Source organism: Notothenia rossii (assembly GCF_949606895.1).
Source record: "Notothenia rossii genome assembly, chromosome: 4".
NCBI lineage: Eukaryota > Metazoa > Chordata > Actinopteri > Perciformes > Nototheniidae > Notothenia > Notothenia rossii.
The window spans coordinates 75,363,926-75,385,250 of NC_136902.1; the positions used below are offsets into that span (position 1 = coordinate 75,363,926).

General features: G+C 42.7%; 1 protein-coding gene across 1 annotated transcript; it reads left to right on the forward strand.

The window, feature by feature from the left end:
• On the forward strand, positions 1-3,453 carry LOC307034924 (extracellular calcium-sensing receptor-like; the record flags this gene model as incomplete). Its single annotated transcript, XM_079673850.1, has 6 exons — positions 1-137; positions 245-533; positions 817-1,614; positions 1,701-1,928; positions 2,242-2,365; positions 2,558-3,453. The coding sequence occupies 6 exons, from the start codon at positions 1-3 to the stop codon at positions 3,451-3,453; spliced, it is 2,472 nt and encodes an 823-aa protein (XP_079529976.1).
• Positions 3,454-21,325: the final 17,872 nt, after the last annotated feature.

Sequence of the window (21,325 nt, forward strand, 5' to 3'; positions counted from 1 at the left end):
ATGCTGGGAGACCCAGTGTTTCCTCTATTATCTAAGGATGGAGATATTACAATTGGAGGAGCTTTCTCCATCCATAGCCAAATATCGAAGCCTTCTCTCTCCTTTACAGATGTTCCAGAAGCTCTCACATGCTCCAGGTACCGTTTCATGTCTTGTCTCTTTTCTTGTTTGTTGATTTCACAACAGAATAAATAATCATGTAAGTAAGAAAGCTGTTAGTTAAAACAAATGTTTCTCTTTTCAGAATACACTTAAGAGAATTTCATTTTGCCCAAACAATGATTTTTGCCATCCAGGAGATCAACAATAGCAGCTCATTGCTGCCTAATATCTCGATTGGTTATAAGGTATTTGACAGCTGTGGTTCAACACTGACTTCAACGCAAGCAGTGATGGGTCTATTGAATGGACAGGAAAGGACTTCGGGTAAAACATGCTCAAGCCAGTCATCTGTTCATGCCATCATCGGAGCCTCTGATTCCTCCTCAACAATTGTGATGCTACAAAGTTCTGGGATTTTCCAAATACCAGTGGTACATATTTATAATATATCATGTTTGGACTGATTTAACTTTGTTTATGCAAAAGGCTTCCAATTGTGTATATCTAGCATATAACAACCATCAACAAAGACTTAATACTGGTATTATTGTGGTTTGTTTCAGGGCTATGCTTAGGTTAGGATTACATGGTTTGCACATATGCAGATTGAGGAATAAGACAGACAATAGTCAACATTTATTTTGCTAAAATGTTTTACTTAATACTTATCTGAAATCTAAAGAAATGTGTTTTGTTTCCCTTCTTTTTTCTTAGATCAGCCACACTGCCACATGTGCTTGTTTGAGTAACAGAAAGGAGTACCCCTCTTTCTTCAGAACCATCCCTAGTGACTATTATCAGAGCAGAGCCGTGGCCAAATTGGTAAAGCATTTTGGCTGGAAGTGGGTTGGGGCAGTTAGAAGTGACAATGATTATGGTAACAATGGCATGGCAACATTTATCACAGCCGCACACCAGGAGGGGGTCTGCATTGAATACTCAGAAGCCATATCAAGCACAGACACCAGTGGAAACGTTGCAAAGGTGGTCAGAGTGATAAAAAGTGGCACTGCAAGAGTTTTAGTTGCCTTCATAGCCCAGGGTGATATAGACATTCTGGTTGAGGAAGCCCTGAAGCAGAACCTCACTGGGCTGCAGTGGGTGGGCAGTGAGTCCTGGATTACGGCAGGTCGTCTGGCAACGAAGAGGCACTCAGGAATCCTGACAGGGACTCTGGGCTTTGCCATCAGAAAAACAAAGATCACAGGCCTCAAAGAGTTTCTTTTACAAGTAAACCCAGGTCAAGACCCTCATAATAATCTGCTTAGAGAGTTCTGGGAAGCCACATTTGGTTGCAGTTTTCAGTCCGGTCTCCATGGTCGGACCCTGTGCTCAGGCTCTGAGATACTAGAGGACATCAACAATACTTTTACAGATGTGTCAGAGCTAAGGATATCCAGCAATGTGTATAAGGCTGTGTATGCTGTGGCTCATGCCATGCATAATATGTTAAAATGTGGTGATGCCATGAATCCTCAGTGTATCTGGAAAGATGACTTTGAGCCAAAACAGGTAACAGGTTAATACATTCACTAAATTATTTGAATACAAAATAAATAATAATCTTACAATATTTCACCACTGTTCTCATTTGGTAGGTTGTGAAACACCTCCAAAGTGTGATTTTCACCCTTCAGTCAGGAGAAAGTGTGTATTTTGATAGAAATGGAGACCCTGCAGCGACCTATGAGCTGGTGAACTGGCAGAGAAATCCAGCAGGAGATACTGTGTTTGTGGCTGTAGGGAGCTACGATGCATCACTACCAAATGAAAAGCAGTTTATAATGAATGGAATAAACACAACATGGGCTGCTGGATCCCTAACGGTAAAAAGAGTTTAGTATAACTCATTGTGGAGGTAATTGTTCAAATATATAACTGTTCCCTGAGACATTTCCGTAATTATTGACTAAATTGAAAAGGTTGATTCTCCTGTCAACAAACACATATTTACCGATGTATACTTTATATATTACTGACTGGGATTGGCACTTTCAAGTTGTTGATATACGTGTAAGATTAATGAGAAAAATGAAATGTTTAGAGACACTAAGAAAGAACAATTAAAATATAAAAACATTCATAAATGAAGGGGCAACTAACTGTGAGTAACTGACGAGTTGAGTGGTGTTTTTACAGAGGCCTGTGTCCGTCTGCAGTGAGAGTTGTCCACCAGGTTTCCGGCAGGCTGTGATTAAAGGGAAACCCATCTGCTGTTTCTCCTGCATTGCCTGTGCTGCGGGAGAGATCACCAAATCCAACTGTGAGTAGAATCTTTCCATACTGTAACTCATTTTATATTAATATATGTAGAAAGTCTATGAATTCCAGTGTCAATCCAATAAGTGTCTTAACGTTACAAGGCCATTATTTAGTTCATACAGTATGAGCTTGAGTCTCATAACTTGCAGCTTACAGCACAAACGCATTTCATTGGTCCATGTTTTCTATTCAGATTCTGCCGAGTGTTCGCCATGCCCACTGGAGTACTGGTCAAATGAAGATCACAGCCAGTGTGTTCCAAAGGTGATCGAGTTCCTATCTTATGGCGAAACCATGGGCGCCCTGCTCACTGCTTTCTCGTTGTTTGGAGCGATTTTAACACTGGTGGTGTTGTGTGTATTCTTCCGGTTTCGTCACACACCTCTTGTCAAAGCCAGTAACTCTGAGCTGAGCTTTCTGCTGCTCTTCTCCTTGACTCTGTGTTTCCTGTGTTCCCTGACCTTCATAGGTCAGCCCACAGTGGTGTCCTGCATGCTGCGACACACAGCATTCGGCATCACCTTTGCCTTGTGCATGTCTTGTATCTTGGCTAAAACTATAGCAGTGGTGATGGCTTTTAAGGCTACAAGGCCGACTAACACACTTCCTCAGTGTTCTGCTGTGCTTCAGAGAACAAATGTTCTCAGCTGTACTTTACTGCAGGTGTTGGTCTGCGTGCTGTGGTTAACCCTTGCCCCACCATTCCCCTACACAAATACAGCTCATACCACTGAAAGGGTTATTCTCGAGTGTAATGTAGGTTCACCTATAGGGTTCTGGGCTGTGTTGGGGTATATAGGACTCCTGGCTGTGATGTGCTTCCTCCTTGCTTTTCTGGCTCGAAAGCTGCCTGATAATTTTAATGAAGCTAAGTTCATCACTTTCAGCATGTTAATATTCTGTGCAGTATGGGTCACTTTTATTCCTGCGTATGTTAGCTCTCCTGGGAAGTTCACTGTGGCTGTGGAGATATTTGCCATTTTGGCCTCTAGCTTTGGATTGCTCTTCTGTATATTTGCTCCAAAATGTTATATTTTATTGTTAAGACCAGAGAGAAATACTAAAAAGGAAATGATGAGAAAAAACTAATCAAAATGACCTTAAATTAGTGTGCATGAAAGTGAAACCTAAACGTCTGAGATGCTATTTTTTTCCCCCGCAATACTTTTTCCTCAAAACAAGAACAAAAACCAGACGCATTAAAACAAACATGCTTATATTTGGATAAATGTCTTTTTTTGTATATCAATATTGAATTTAGACCCCATCTCTTCAAAGGACATCATGACATTTGAATATGCCAAATAAAGGTCTTGGATCATTTTTAGTCCTTCAAGTGACTCAAATCATTTGAAAGTTGCATCTGCTCTTCCTGGCACAAAACAATTAATACCCCGTACTGGACTGTATGGTGATAATGTATGTGGTTCTTTTAAATATTGGTTCACATCATACGAGATCTTTATCATGTGTTTTACAATTGGATTTCATATTTGTTTGCGTATGTTTCTTACTGTTTCTGAATACATGTATAAGGGAAGAGGTAGTTTCACACAATGATATTCCATTTCATTCTAATGCGGAGCATCCTTTGAAGAAAAATAAAACATGATAGTTCTCAGCTGCCCAGTAATACCACATTACATTTGGACACTGTAAACCCCCTTGATCATAGGGTAAATACTATGAAGACAAACCAAGGCCTGCCCTCCTCTTATTCTTTTTGAATTTAACCATTTTCTTCTTAATTTAAAATGTTTTGAGAACAATTCTAATTGGGAGTAAGGGGAATATTTTTGAACTAAATAAAGTAATTTTGGTATTATATTGATTTATAATTCTCCCAATTATAAATAATGGTAGTGAAATCCATCTATCAATCAACTCATTTATTTCCATCATTAAAGGTTCATAATTAGCCTCAACAACATTTTGTAAACTAGGCATTATCTGTACTCCTAAATATTAATTAAATTGATTTACCTCTTCAATTGGGTTCCTTCTTTCATGCTTCTTTAATAATAAAATAGAGGATTTAGTAATGGTAACCTTGTAACCTGAAACATCACCAAACATGGTTATGAGCTGGGTAAGGGCCAGAGTTGTTTCCTTTAATTTGGATATGAATACAAAATTATGTCATCAGCATACAGGGAAATCTGTGTTACATCTGGCCTACTGTTATTCCACTAAATTGATGAGATGCAATTTTACTCTTTTTTGTATTTAAAATCATTGGAGGCCGTTAACGCAGCAGCACATAAGGCGTCTCGCCTTATGTGCTGCTGCGTTAACAGCAGGTAAAAACATTGTTTTTCAAGTAGGCTACTGGTCAATTTGAGATGTTGTGCTATTTTGATTCTATAACATGTTTTCTTTCAGGCTTTTGGAAGGAAAAAGTACAAAATACACATTTAAGTGTTTATTTTACTATAGTTTGTCTATTTGCGTCTGTAGATTTCTCCTAAATTCACCAAAAGTTAGCATTCTAACGTAACATAAAGTACCGCGACCGCTGTGTGCACCATGTCAACAGAGATATCGTTGGAAAGCTGTGTCTCTCCTGCACAATCTCATCCGATCCAAATATGGTCATTTCCTTTGTATCAGCAACCAATCGTGAAAGTACAAAGGGGTTTTAAACCAAGAAACTAAATCTCATTGGCTGGTATCAATTTCTGACTACGTGATTCGTTCAGATACGTCACGTGGTGTGCTAAAACACTTCCTGGTTAGCTTTCCGCTAGAAATTGAAATCTCAAAATGGCAAAAGAACGGCGAAAAAAACGAGAAGACGACAATTGTCACTTGCACGAAACAAGGTTATACAAAAAACAAATGACCCTGAACATGAAATACCTTCACGGAGTGCGTCGATGCGTAAGCTGTCATCCAAAGAACAGGAGGGTTTAGCTAGCGCCTCACTGCAATCTTTAAAGGTAGTTTTCTCAAAATTAGTTTTTTCTGCAAACTCGTGAGTTCGAAATGTCAACTTCAGTAGCACGTAGATACACCAAACCTTCCAGTTATATTCCTATCAATATTATGAAGGCTTTTACAGAAGGGTTTGTTCATATATCATTCATAGCCTGAAATATACAAAATTGTATACCTAAAAACATGGCAAACATTTATATTTTAGGGCTGTTGACAGTATTTTCTGATTTATGGAGTGATAAAAAGAGATATCCAATATGCCTTCTGTAAAAGCCTTAGATACTAATATGACTACAAAATGAATCAAGAATTTTGAACCTGGCTTTATCCAAAGTTCAGATTTCGATTCCTAAAATGTCTTAAAATATGTGTATATTTAATGAGATAATGGATCAATTGCATATTTAAACATGCTATTTCAGAAAACTTGTAATACAAAAAACAATTGCCTTTGTATAAGTAATTAACTGGAGAAATCTCTAGCTGATACCTATAAGTTAAAAAAAATTACCCTATTCACCTGGGCCTGGGGTGTCTCGCCGCATCCATATGTGCAGTTTTTTAAAGGATGTTAACTATGTCAGTTCACGGCATCCTTGAAGCTGAATTCTAAATCTGATATTCTCAGCTGTGAGAGCCATCTGGGCAGGCGAGAATCTTGAAGTAAGTACATGGGTACTAATTAGTTGGTCGATCGATCTATCTATCTACGTATATCTATTTTGAAAGTAACATTGTTTTATCATAAACTATCATTTTGATTACTGAGTAAACCGTATTAATCAAGAGATGAATGATTTCATGCTGTCACTTTGATGCAGGTTCCAAGGTCTGTTTGCAGTGAGAGCTGTTTGCTTGGGATGCGTTGGGCCTTTGTCAAAGGGAAAATGCCTATCTGCTGTTTTGATTGCGTCACCTGTGCTGACGGGGAGTTCAGCAACAGTACAAGTGAGACAGCAGGATTCCTAGGCTTTACGCTAGCACTCACCGTGTTTCTATTGGGCAAAATCACTCCAAGCACTTTACTTATCTATCTAAAGATGTGTGTGCTGTACAGCCTGAACATGTTGTGACAAATGCCTTCCCGAGTACAAGTCCAATGAAGAGAGGAATAACTGTGATTTGAAAGATATTGAGTTCCTCACCTTCAGGGAATGAATGTGTATACTGTTGGTCTCCTTTTCTGTCTTTCTGTGCCTGCCTGGCGATGACTATAGCCCTGTTATTTTTCTACAACAGAAAGACTCTTATTGTAAGGGCTAACAACTCTGAGCTGAACTTCCTGCTGCTCTTCTCCCTGACTCTGTGTTTCCTGTGTTCTCTGACCTTCATCAGCTACTATGCTGTATATTTGCACCCAAATGTTTTATTATTTTACTCAAACCTGAACTGAACACAATAAAACTGAATCAAATTCAATACAAATCAAATTAGTCTTTTAGTTTTTTGTATTTCATGGTTTGGCTTGAATTTTGCAGTGACACATTCATACTATTCATTACAAACATATTAGCTAAACCAAAACATTAAGATGATTCCATGTTGTTCTGTCTTTCCAATGACTGACATCCGTCTCCTTTTGACTGCTATAGCGTTAGTGGCCACTTAGGGCAGGCTAGTGTGTTCCCAGTTGAAACGTCTGTGAGGGATTTCCATTCTGCCATTTTGTTTGAGAGCCACATAAAGGGTGTTTCTCAATGCCGAGTACGCTTGCTTGGTAGCACATGTCTTCCGAGTCACTTTCTTCAGAAGCGAGGCAAGAATACTTCCTGGCATTCGGAAAACGAAGAGTGGAACATGCTAGGGCTGCTCAATTAATCGTAGTTTAATCACGATTACGATTATCGCTTGCAACGATTACAAAAACAACGTAATCGAAATAAAACCTTTTCTTTTTTTTTGGTTTTTCAGTACAATTATACTTAAAGTTCAGGGTAATCAACTGTTAAAAACATACTGTTCACATGTTTTTTCTCCAATAAATGGATGTTTTCAAAGTCAATGAATAATCGCATTTAATAATCGCAAATGGGGCGAAGCCTGCAAGCTAGTTCAGGTGTAGGTACCATATCTGCTCAGGGTACCATATCTGCTCGGGGATAACCAACTATCTCACTGCTCGGCCACAGTACGTGAAGCTGCAGAATAACACCTCTGACGTTATATTGAGCAGCACGGGCGCTCCTCAGGGCACGCTCCTCTCTCCCTTCCTGTTCACAGTCTATACATCAGACTTCAGACACTGCTCACAGTCCTGCCATCTGCAGAAATTCTCAGATGACTCTGCCATTGTGGGCTGTATCATCAGAGATCAGGAAGCTGAGTACAGGAGTGTGGTGGACAGTTTTGTGGAGTGGTGCAGTCAGAACCATCTGCAGCTCAACGTCACAAAAACTAAGGAGCTAGTGGTTAACTTCAGGAAGCGGAGTACCGCCCCAAGCCCAATTACCATCGTGGGCATGGATGTGGACAGCTAGAAGTTCCTGGGTGTCCACATAGACAATAAACTGGACTGGAGTAAAAACACTGACGCCCTATATAAGAAAGGCCAGAGTCGCCTGTATTTCCTCAGGAGATTCAGGTCCTTTAACGTCTGCAGCACTGTGTTGCAGATGTTTTATGACTCGGTGGTCTCCAGTGTGATCTTCTTTGGAGCCTGCTCATCAGGAGAGCAGGCTATGTCCTGGGAGTGGATCAGGAGTTGTTGGCAGTGGTGTCGGAGGGGAGAATGCTGAGGAAACTTCTCTGCATTCTGGACAACGGGTCTCACCCCCTGCATGCCACACTGGTTTCCTACCGGAGCACTTTCAGCCACAGACTGATATCACCGATAACCACCACACAGCGCCACAGGAGGTCTTTCCTCCCAGTGGCAATCAAAGTCTTTAACTCTTCACCCCTAAGTAAAGGGCACTGAAAACTTCCACACCAACACTATGTGCAATATACATATCAATATAATTAACATAATTGCAATACACTCGATGCTTATAACTATGTGCAATATTATATTATATTATTATTATTATTATTAATAATGCTATGATAACGTGCAATTACGTAACTGCCACTACGTTTTATTTTTTTGCACAACTAACTACTAAATACTGCAAATAATAATTGCATTGATTGTGTGACCATCTATGTTTCTATGTTTCATGTTGTATGTGGATGTTTAATTGCTCTTTTTGCTGCACTTTTAATGTATAGGTTTGCTGCTGTGTTTATTGTATTTTGTTACTCTGGCACAACAATTTCCTTCGGGATGAATAAAATCTTATCCTGTCATATCCGTCGCTTACCAATTACGTCACGCCCAATGATGTCACGCGTTGACGTCATTTGGGGTACTCGGGGGCGCTGTCTAGAGTATAGCGGGGTTGTCTGGTCATTATATTACATTGCATTTAGCTGACGCTTTTATCCAAAGCGACTTACAATAAGTGCATTCAACCAACAAGATACAAACTGTGGACAAAGGTGCCCGAGATCTGCCTCTTAATTTACCCAGGGCCTAGTGCTTGGTTTTGGGCATGAAAATTCAGGAAACTCCCCTGAGTATTTTATTAAATATCTGAACTTTGGAGAGGAGTTGGGGAACACACGACACATCAAATCACATCTACAGATCAAGACGAAGCGCATGGAAGTACTCCCATACTCCTAGCGTGTGAAGATGTTTGTGAAAAACGTGTGCAAAGTCTCAAAAAATCAAAAGAATTAACCTCATATTTGAATTCCCCATAAAAAAAACTAATCATTCAGTAAAAACAAAGCCCCACTGATCATCTACTCTCTGAGACGATTCCAGGGATGCCTGACTTGAGTTTCTAGCACCAGGGAAAGTAGACAAAAGTGCCTGAGATCAGCCTCTTAATTTACCCAGGGCCTAGTGCTTGGTTTTGGGCATGAAAATTCAGGAAACTCCCCTGAGTATTTTATTAAATATCTGAACTTTGGAGAGGAGTTGGGACACACACGAGACATCAAATCAAATCTACAGATCAAGACGAAGCGCATGGAAATACTCCCATACTCCTAGCGTGTGAAAATGTTTGTGAAAAACGTGTGCAAAGTCTCTGAAAACCCCCAAAATAAGCTCATATTTGAATTCCCCATAAAACTAATCATTCAGTAAAAAAAAGGCCCCACTGATCATCTACTCTCTGAGACGATTCCAGGGATGCCTGACTTGAGAAAACGGAGCAGTGGCTGTGATGCTAGCTTTGCGGCTAGCGGTTAGTTGTTATTTTTTATGTTTGAATGAAATTATAACCCGGTGTGGGCATTTATTAAAATCGTGTGCACATAGTTCACAGCCTCAATCCTGCTGTTCTCCCTGAACACATCCTGCAGCAACAAGGATCTCACACCTACTGACAGGACAAACAGAGCCTAAATACACCCAGACCAATCAAACCAACAAGACACAGGTGAGGGGGGAGGAGACAACACAGGGCACCAGGTGCCCACAATCCAGCAACAGACTTTTCAAACACAAACATATAACTGAACAGAATTACACACATACAAACCCAACTAAACGCAGTCAGCACTTGTACAATTAATGCCACTTGACGCTATGATTTCTACACCCTCACATATTATTTGCACCGGGATTATTCTTAACCGCTGTCATTCTACACCAGCATAAGCACTTTCGGCGCTCTCGCTAACTCCCCTATCTTGTCAGGCGGAGCCGAGGACCCGAGCAACACCTGCCAGACGACATTTCAATCAATACGGTTTAATCCTTTGATAAATACTATCTCAATAATTAGTATAAATTATATAAAAAGTGCAAATATGCCATGCCAAACGGTACTGTGCAATCACGCTAATAAAGTGCAAACTGTTCACTAAAGTGCTGAGTTCCAAGGCCCGAAGCCGTCAGTCCACAGTGACAAAGTTACCTTCGTCACACACCCTAACAGATGTTTGTCAATTACCTTATCACCAGGCTAAATCAAGGTTCCCTAGCAGGTTTGCTGGCTCCCAAAGGGACCTATGTCTGTTAAAACCTGCACTGAAGACTTTTGCGCTGAAGGAACCAGGATTATTAGATGTGCCGCTATTAAAGAGTTTAGAATCATGATAGGCGCCCAAGCGCAATGAGGAAATATTTCTTGCAAAGTATTTTTATTGATCTGTTAGCTCCTCATGATTCTTCCGTCAAGAGTATTAATAGCTTAACTCCTGAAGAGCTTTCCTGTTTCTAAGCTTCTGTAGATGAAGCCGGAAGACGATTAAGTCAATAGGGGTATGTGCATGGCTAGGGAAAGCAGATATCACAGAGACCTTCTGTGGCATACATATCTGACGTTATATTAATAGCATTTAAGGTTTACACTCAGTTACTTTGGTTGCTGTAGTAGCCTGCGTTTGTCACCTCGCCAGGTTTTTCGAAACATTCAAAGTTTGATACTTCTGGTCAAGGAACTTGAAAAATCATTGCTAACACTAACACTGTTTTATTTGTCCTTTATTTTCCATGCTGAACGTCCTGCATCATTGCCCTCTGACACATTGGTCGGCACCCATGTTGATTCGATGGCTGCAAACCCCTGACGAGATCAAAGTTCTCCTCCAGGCTGCGTGATCTCTGCCAAGCTGCGGCCTCCCCCTAGATTGCTATTCTCATCACTGTTTAAGATGTGCGCAGACACAACCGCAGCGCCTTATCTGCTTACCTCAACCCAGGAGTCCTGGGCTATCGGTCATCAACAACCATGAGCTCTTGCACAACTTGGCAAATGCGTAATGTTCAAAGATGTTTACGCGTAGAATTCTGCGATTGCATATCAGGCGGTTGCTGGTTTAGATTGTATATCAATTAGCTCAAGTGTTTTCCCCTCGTAGCTGCTGTGCACTTGGGAAAAACTCATTGTTGCTGCTTCCAGACCTAGACATAGAAGTCTCAACAGGTAGTATATTCCCCTCAAAGCCGCTGTGCTCGGAGGGGGATTGGCACTGGTCTCTCCTAGGCCTACACATAGCAGTCACTAGGTAGTATATTCCCCTCAAAGCCGGTGCTTAAGGGGGGTGGCTTTTCGGGCTGTTCCCGGGCATACATGTAGCAGTTTCACTACGTAGTATATTCCCCTCAAAGCTGCGGTGCTTAAGGGGGATGGCTTCTCGGGCTGTTCCCGGGCCTTCACATAGCAGTCACTAGGTAGTATATTCCCCTCAAAGCCGCGGTGCTTAAGGGGGATGGCTTTTCGGGCTGTTCCCGGGCCTTCACATAGCAGTCAATAGGTAGTATATTCCCCTCAAAGCCGCCGTGCTTAAGGGGGATGGCTTTTCAGGCTGTTCCCGGGCCTTCACATAGCAGTCACTAGGTAGTATATTCCCCTCAAAGCCGCGGTACTTAAGGGGGATGGCTTTTTGGGCTGTTCCCTGGCCTTCACATAGCAGGTTCACTGGGTAGTCATAGGTAGTATATTCCCTGCAAAGACACGGTGCTTAAGGGGGATGGCTTCTCGGGCTGTTCCCGGGCCTTCACATAGCAGTCACTAGCAGGGGCGGATCTAGAAAAATATTCATGGGGTGGCAAGAGGGTGGCAGGAGAATTTGAGGGGTGGCATCCCCTGGCAGAAGTACGGTATATGCTGATTTAATCGCAGTCATATCAATCAATGTTAACTTGGAAAGCCACAATATTGATATTTGAACTCAATAACATAAGGTGACATTATTGTGGCACATCAGTAAAGCCATACATATAAATATATAAGGTGGCAGAAGTAATTTAATGAATTTTAACTGAATGAGTTGGTTTCACTCTTAGACCAGCAGGGGTACCAAATCTATGCAGACTGCTGCAATAAGTAGATTAATTAACTGTCTCATCGATGTGTGTCTGTATGAATCTGATAATATTAACAATCATATCATTCCTATCAGCTGTCAATCCCTTTTATGATTCACATAATCAGTGTTATTATTAAATAAACTATATTTTTTGGAGGAGTTAATGATGAATGTTCCTCAAGATGCTTGCTCACCCTCCTTCAAATTTGAAATACAAGTAATTACTATCATAAATTAAAAGAACAGTTCAGCGCCCCACAACTTCATTGCAAACACTTACAACCTGGACTTTACATCAGAAAGAACAAACATTAAAGAAGTGACTAACTGCATCAGTTAGGGTTAAAAAACGTGTGTTCAGCTAAAACATATACATCACTGTTATAATCCAGTGGAAAGCTATAACCTACTGGCCTAGTTAAATCAAAGTGGTTACTTTTTTTTGGCTGGGCAGTGAAGTTTTACACACCGTCTTATTTGACTTTCTCAGGACTTGAAACAGTTTTTTGGGGGCAGAACCCCACAAAGAAGAAAAATATTATACACACGTAAGGTCATCATCTTAACAGTTTATTATTTTCATCGACTCATCCGTGAGCAGAGCATCAAGTTGGCATGCCTATTACAGCTGAATGTGGCGATTACCATCTTTGATTCAATGCTGAGTACAGCCAAACTTGACAGGCTCTTCTCTGTTATTGTAGACCCCAAACAGTGGCGGCGCCAGAGTATGTGTGTTGGGTAATCAATGGTAGGGCTAACCCATACAGTGGTGGGGCTCAAGTCAGTATTTGCAATGTAATTACATACACGCTCCCCTTGACAGTGAAACGCCACGCGTGAGGTTTGGATTATTTCCGTCTCTCAAAATTGAACTGTATGAAATAAAAAGGCACATTTGTCTTGTAGTAAATAAAAAGGGCGACCTGGAGCCAATCCTGCAATTTCCCCACAGGTGAAAGAGTTGACATTTTGTAAACTCAACCCCTGCAGGGGGGTCTGGGGGGATTATCCCCCAGGAGATTTTTTGAAATACTAACATACAATACACATTCTGGTACTCCCTTGAGAAGAAAAATAAATAAATCTATTACTCAACGACACATTTAAAAACATGAATGCCATTTTAGTTTGTTGTTACTTTGTTCTGAAAGCTGAACCTGCTGCTCCTCACAGAGAGAAGAGGGAAGAGGCTGTGTGAATTACTTTACATTGTGGATAAGGGTGGATGTGGATAGCCCCCATTGTTCTGTGTGTCAAAATGAAAGACAGCCCACACACCTATCAATCATCAAACCGTGGGGTCTTATTTCATTACGTGTTGATTTCTATTGACACGTAATGTTGTATAGCTGTATATAGGAGATGTACTACAGCAAAAGTATTTTCCGTCGGGACTTCCTGCAACAACACCACGCCGTTATCGTGATTCTGATTGGTCAGAAGACATTATCAAAGATGTTCTATTGAGAAGACAATCACTATGTGACAAAAGTTTTCAAAACCGTTCGTGGCTCTTACTAATTGCTGTCTGTGCAATTTACTCCGCGCGAGTTGGCAGACTTTATTTTGCTTACTTTAACATCATTGTAAATGGTGGGGCCTAAGGTGGGGCTAAGCCATTTCTTGGTATGGCTGTAGCCTACCCCAGCCAGATCCTGACTCTGACCGCAAATACCTCATTCCTTCCGTCTACTTGGATCCGAAATGCTTCTCGTTTTGCGCTGTCCCCCCGTTCAAAGGAAATCGCCACCAATCATATTTCCAAGCTCGCGCCAGGGGGGGAAGGGTTACAAGGCTCGCGTTTTGTGCTGCATTCACTTGCACTCGGACATTAGAGTTCTCATTCATAACACTCCGTTCGATGTCTCACTATGGGATGCGCCTCAACGCGTATGCAAACAGAAGCATCAATCTCATTACCTCATACTCCTGATTGGCTGGTTATCTTGACGTCTACGTCAGGGAATCCACCCACCCTATAAGTAGCTTGTGCTACGACGCAGCGTCATTCAAACACCTCTTCTCACTTCGGAGCACATCTCAAAATATCAGTAGCCGGGCTAGCTTAACTGTCCACAGACTGAACCCAAGCTAACATTCGGTCGACGGGCGCTTGCCGGTTACTTTTTGCTTTTCAGAAGATTGAATTAAATATTAACACACCAGTTAATATTGAAATCTGCCCCGCCGTTTTTTCTTTCGGAATAACGGTAGGGTTTTGATTTTTTCTTCAAACAGCAACATACCTGTTACTGGTTTATCCCTCCGTGCCGACACCACGGCAAGCGAGGACGGATTCTTCTCTCCCTCACACCAGAGGAGACGGAGATAAAAGATATTAACACACCAGTTAATATTAAAAAATCTGCCCGCCTTTTTTCCTTTCGGAATAACAATAAGGTTTTGATTTTTTCTTTCAAACGGTAACATACCTGTTACTAGCGTGTCCCTCCGCACAGACACCCCGGCAAACGAGGATGGACCCTTCTCTCCCTCACACCAGGGGAGTAGGAGGCTCGGAGGCTCAGCTCTGCGGCTGCGGGTTTAAGATCTCGGGCACGGACTCACACCAGGTATGCTCGTCCTGCCCTGGGCTGAAACACGCCCAGGAAGCTATCGATAACCCCGGTTCGTGCGGGCATTGTGCCCGCTTCACTGTCAAGAGCCTACGCCGACGGCTAGCATGCCAAGCTAGCCTGTCGGCTCCGCTCTGTGTCAAGCTGGGGCTCCCAACTGGACCTCACCGTGGTTCCATCCGCGGAGGATGTCCTGGAGCTGGACTATACGGAGGAGGGTGAAGAGGATACCTCTGAGTTCCTCTTATCCGACTCGGATGAGCACGAAGATGACATCTTCATTTCATCTGCTCAGGCTGCAAAGCCGGAGGCGATGTCCGCTCCCCCGGGCGAAAGCACTCCAGCTTCGCCCTGCCTCAGTATGGACTTGCAGGCCGTGTGCCAATGCGCTGCGTCCAGGCTGGACATCCCCTGGCCTGAAGTGGCCAAGGAGACCTCCAGATCTCGCTATGAGGGGAAGACCTTGCCCCAAGCAGCGAGGATGAAGAGGCAGCTTCTCCCAGTCTTTCCAGAGATGCTGGACGAGGTGTCGGTCTCGTGGAGAGACCGACCTTTCAGCAACAAGGCCCCAATCCAGGGTTCCTCCTCTTTGGACTGTGACAGCATGGAGAAACTCGGCCTGCTCCGCATGCCGCACATGGAGCCGCTGGTGTTAGCCCACCTCCAACTGCAGCTGGCTTCGGCACCGAGCATGCCGCACATGGAGCCGCTGGTGTTAGCCCACCTCCAACTGCAGCTGGCTTCGGCACCGAGCAGGAACCCAACGCTACCGGCAAAGGCAGACCGCTTCCAGTCAGCAATGACCGAACGAGCCTATAAAGCCTCAGCTTTTTCCGCCAGGGCGCTCAACGTCTCCTCGCTGCTGACCGCCTACCAGGCGGAGCTCTGCGAGGACATGTCAGTCAAACCTGAGCCTGCCGTGTGGGACGAAATCGCAGCGATCATGGATATTTGCCTCTGTGTGCAGCGCTGTGCAGTCCAAGCCACGGGCAAAGCACTGGGGATAATGGTTGTACAGGAGAGAGCCAGGTGGCTTAACCTGACGAACCTTCCAGACCGGGAAAAAGAGGACGTCTTGGACATGCCTATTGTTCCCGAGGGCATATTTGGCTCCGCTCTAGCTTCGATGCAGCAGCGGTGTAAGTCCAAAAAGAAGGAGGATGAGGCTCTCCAGCTTTGTCTTCCCCGAAGGGTCCAGCCGCCGTATTCAACGGCCCCGCGGCAGTCCTTCGCTCAGGCTGCCTCACGTCCTGCCAAGGTCCCGAAACAGCAGAGATCACAGCTCGCCCCGGGTCTCCAGCCCAGACACGAGGCGAGGACGAGCTGGCCAAGAAAGTCTCCGGTTCCGGCAGCAGCCGCTCAGGCACAGCCGGTCCAGACTTTCAGTCACCAGGCGAGGAAGAAGAAAAGGGCGGCCTGACAGCCTCCTCTCCTCTCCTCGATAAAGGAGCTGGGAGTTCCCTGTTCTCCAGCTCCAGGACACGTTCCAGTGTTAGATGCTCATGTGTTTCCGGGGTGCAACCATGCCACCATCTTCCCGCCGCCTCGAGTGATGTCAGAACGTCATCCTCAAGTTCGCGCCATGAGGAAAATGGACTTAACATCAAAGACAGCAAGTTCCGCTGCCTGTTTAAGTTACACAAACACATGTCATCACTATTGTTGTTTAATAAATCATTTTCCACTGTCGTTTCCAGGCTTAAAGCCAAGGGCGCAGTCAATACAAATGAAAAGAAAAACAATAAAAACAATGAACAGTCTGAAGTCTACCCCCCTTCTAAGAGTGGCTGCTGCCTCTCTCAGAAGGCGGACGATGGACGGGGCTGTGAAGGGATCACCGCCACGCGCATGCGCAGTGTCGACCGGGGTTCTCAACCTGGGGTACCACCGTGTTCAGACACTAGAGGGCCCCCTAACACAACAAATAAAGACACAGAGGGCAGACGACAGGGATGTGACATCTCCACTTGCTTTGAGAAGCGAAAAGTGGAGGATGCTCACAGATTCTGCTTGGGTTTTCAAGACAATAGCACGGGGTTACAGACTCCAATTCGCTGTTACCCCCCCCTCACTTTTCGGGCATTCTGCATAGAGACCCGCAGTGACGCGTCGTAAAACCCGGAAGTAAACTTCTTCCGGTTCCTTCTTGAAAAACCAATGCAAATTCTCCATAGGATTTTGGAAAATAGCTCGAAAAAAGGTCTGTGGTTGACACACATTTAAGAAAGGGATCGCGTTTTGTTCAGCTGGATAATCTCCACATGTCAACCCTACTTTTATAATTTCTGAATCATAAATCTAGTCGCCAAAAGCGAAATGCTAACGTTATGCTATAAGCGAACTACAAGCCAGTACAGCAGCAGGGTCGCACGACTTCAACGTCACACCAACTTAAGATCGTTTCAACTGACTTGCACTGAAACTGCACTTTGAACACTTTAAATTAAATATATTAACATTTTAAACTCTATACCCCGTTTATCTAGGCCCTTTTTTGTTGTTTTTAATGTATACCACGTTTATCTAGGCCCTTTTTGTTTTGTTTTATGTATACAGTACATGTCACACTGTGGGAAACGATATTTCGATATTTCTGGATGTATAACACATTTAGAATTTTTGACAATAAAGCTGAATTTTTCTTTCGCGTGCTTGCATATTTTAACAAAGCTTTTCATTTTAGCCACACTGAATTTAACTAGAAGTCATGGCTGTGTCAATTACCAGTCTGATATCGTTTTACAAAGATGATAAGAAGAGTGTAGATAGGAGAGAACCACTACAAGTCAGGACACGTAACAGTGCAGCCTAGATGAAGGTGTGCTTACCGGTGTTGTCAGGGCTAGCATGAGGGACAAGGTTTATAGTGTCGGTGAGTAGTGATAGCAAGAGTACCGTTAACCTAGAGTTAATTTATTCACATTAATTCCCATCAACAAATCAATTGTATGTGTCACATGAAATCTTTATTAGGCAAGGCAAGGCAAGTTTATTTATATAGCAGTTTTCAACACAAGGCAATTCAAAGTGCTTTACAAAAAATGAAAGACATTAAGAAAATGGCATTTAAAATCAGTCATTAAAAAGAAAAGCTAATAAAATAAACATTAAAAGAAAAAATACATGGATAAAAGTTACAGTTACAGTCTAAGATATGAATAGTTCAATTAAAAGCAGCGACAAAAAGAAAAGTCTTCAGCCTGGATTTAAAAGTAATAAGAGTTGCATCGGACCTGCAGGTTTCTGGGAGTTTGTTCCGGATATTTGGAGCATAATAACTGAACGCTGCTTTACCATGTTTAGTTCTGACTCTGGGCACAGAAAGCTGACCAGTCCCTGAAGACCTGAGAGATCTGGATGGTTCATCATTTAGCAGGAGGTCAGAAATGCATTTTGGTCCTAAACCATTCAGTGCTTTATAAACAGCAGCAGTGTTTAGAAATCTATTCTTTGACACACAGGAAGCCAGTGTAAAGACTTCAGAACTGGAGCGATGTGATCCACTTTCTTAGTGTTAGTGAGGACTCGAGCAGCGGTGTTCTGAATCAGCTCCAGCTTTCTAATAGAGTTTTTAGTGAGACCTGCGAAGACACCATTGCAGTAGTCCAGTCTACTGAAGATAAAAGCATGGACAGATTTTTCCAAATCCTGCTGTGACATTAGTCTTTTAATCCTAGATATGTTCTTTAGGTGATAGTACGCTTATTTAGTAACTGTTTTAATGTGACTGTTGAAACCAATAACTAATTTAACCTGCTGACAAGAGAGCCCACTTCCGAAGATCGTGACTGGCTGAGGGACAGACTCGGGGGCAGGTTTTCAGGAATTTCTTGGCTTCTCTCCCCCGAGCCAGAAGAGGAACACTACAGCTTGGAAACACTTACTGTTCCTGAAATTATCAAATATGTTGGGCATCAGGGACCTGAGGAACTTGTGGCAAGCATGGCATTGTCTGAAGAGCAACAGAGGGCAATTCAGGTGGCTACCACTGGTCAGCGAATCAACCCAAACTGGCATTTGTTCAGGAAAGGAAGGTTGACTGCCAGCAACTTTGGAGCTGTCCTGAGGTCAAAGCGTGTGACTGCTTCCTTTATTGCCAGGGTGCTAGGGCAACAACAGGCCCTTGATGGTGTTTTGTCTGTACAGTGGGGGACTATGAATGAATGTAAGGGTGTCAGGGCATTCACCACTGCAACCCAGATGCAGGTCCATGAGTCAGATTTGTGGCTCTCCCTATCAGGAATGTTGGGGGCATCTCCAGATGGTCTGGTAGGGTCTTCCGCTGTGCTGGAGGTAAAGTGTCCCTACGGAGCCAGGGAAATGACAATTAGTGAAGCATTGCAAATCAAGGGCTTCTGTGTCAGTAAGGAAGGAGAAACATTCAGCCTGCGTGAGGAACATCCTTACTGGCACCAAGTGCAAGGTCAGCTTCACCTCACTGCAAGGAAAAATAAATAAAAAAATTGTGAATTGTTTTTAATTTACATTTACTCGCCTTTGCAATGTTGTGGTTGTTAGAGTGTTAGGTTTCCTGTCAGCTCGTCTGTTGGGAAGATATAAAATATTAGTTTCATGGAAGTCACACCGTCACATATACTGTAAGAGCATTAAGACATACAGTACATAGGCTAAAACAAAACATCTAAAGATATAACCTTGCACTTTGATAAGTCTCGTGAACATTTTCACTATTTTGACATTTTTATAGATGAAAATTGAACTAAAGAAATAAATGGTAGATTAATCCATATTGAAAATAGGTGTCAGCTGCTACACTAATTATAATAGTTATATTTCTTAATTAAGATAAGATATTACTGTATTGATCCCAATTTGCGAAATGTTTGTGTTGCAGCAGCATAACAAGAAAAACAAAATATAAGTTTATATACAAAAGTATGTGAGGGATGGAATTTTAAATTGAATATAAATGTAAAATGTACATGTGATTTTGCGTCCAAGAGAAGCTATGGAGCCGAGAGTTCTCTACCAGCCAGAGGTGATTTGTTATTAGTTCTATATGTCAAACTGATTTCCCTGACTACAATCTTTAGTTACATGGTGAAACGTTATGCTGCTTGTACTAATTAGACTTATCCTATAAGCCACACAGGTTTTAATAGGATGTATTCATTATCTTTACTTATGTTGCGGTCTTTTCAGCATGCACCATCTCTAAAACGGCGATACAGTCACTACCCATCATTTACATTTCACCGTGACATGGACAAAAATGTAACGTCAGCTTACCTCATGGCACGAATCCAGAATCTCCTTTGGAAAACATTGGCCGGGAAACGATAGAACAAGCACGTTTCATGAGAAGACCTGTGGCTGCAACCCGGAGCAAAGCAACAAACCATTGCGTAGCTAACTAGTAGCGCTAGCTTTAGCTAACGTTAGCTAACGAAACGAACTGCCGAGTAAAATTGGAAAACACTGGTAATTAATTATTCTATAATTTGTAAAACTACTGTGTTAAAAACGACAATTTCAAAAATACAGATTCTAATGGTCAGATATAGATATACAGATACTAAAGATAGGCAGGTACTTGCTTTCACAGCAGAACACAGGGGAAAACAAACTTAGCGGGAGTGTTTACGTGTTCTGCGTAATGACGTAAAACGGCCTCGACAATTTCTGTAGTCCTATTCAGCCACTCGGTAACAACCATCGTTTTTCAGACACGTAAACTCTTCAAAAATCCCCAGTGGTGTCACTGCTGACGTATTTAATGTCGTAGAAGAAAACGTGACTTATCTCTTAAATTTGTGTCAACCACAGACCTTATTTTGATATATTTTCCAAAACCCTATGGAAAAAATGCATTGCTTTTTGAGGAAGGAACCGGAAGTGCTAAAACTTACTTCCTTGTTTTACGACGCGTCACTGCGGTTCTCTATTCGCAAGCCCGGGGAGAATCGGCCCATATTCTGGAGCAGGAGATTCTCTCACTACTAGAAAAAAAGGCTATATCTATAGTACCCTCCGAACAGAGTCAGAGCGTCTTTTATTCAAAGTATTTCCTCGTTCCCAAACGGTTAGGGAACGGAATTCGGCCTATACTAGACTGGAGGGCTCTGAACAAATATCTCAAAAGATACAAATTCAGAATGCTCACTCACACATCTCTGTTGCGTCTCGTGCGCCAAAAAGATTGTTTCACATCAGTCGACCTGAAAGACGCGTATTTCCACATCCCAGTATATTATCCACACAGGAAATATCTGAGGTTCGCCTTTCAGGGTGTCTGTTACTTCCCTTCGGTCTGTCTCTCAGCCCACGAGTGTTTGTACGGTGTACGGAAGCCGCGATAGCCCCGTTAAGGCAACAGGGTATTCGCCTGGCAACTTATCTGGACCATTGGCTCCTTCTCGCACAGTCGGAGCAAGAAGCTATTACGCAGACGAATGTCCTCATAAAACACCTGCTCGACCTGGGTTTTGTAATAAACACAGAAAATAGCATGTTGTCCCCAGCCCAGACTGTACTCTTCCTGGGCCTACGCCTGAATTCGGTGCCCTTTAAAGCCCGCCTGTCAGCAGAGAGAGTGAAAGCCTTCAGGGCTTGCCTCGCTCATTTCCAGCCACGCAAATATGTTCTCTTCAGATCATGTCTGCGGTTACTGGGGC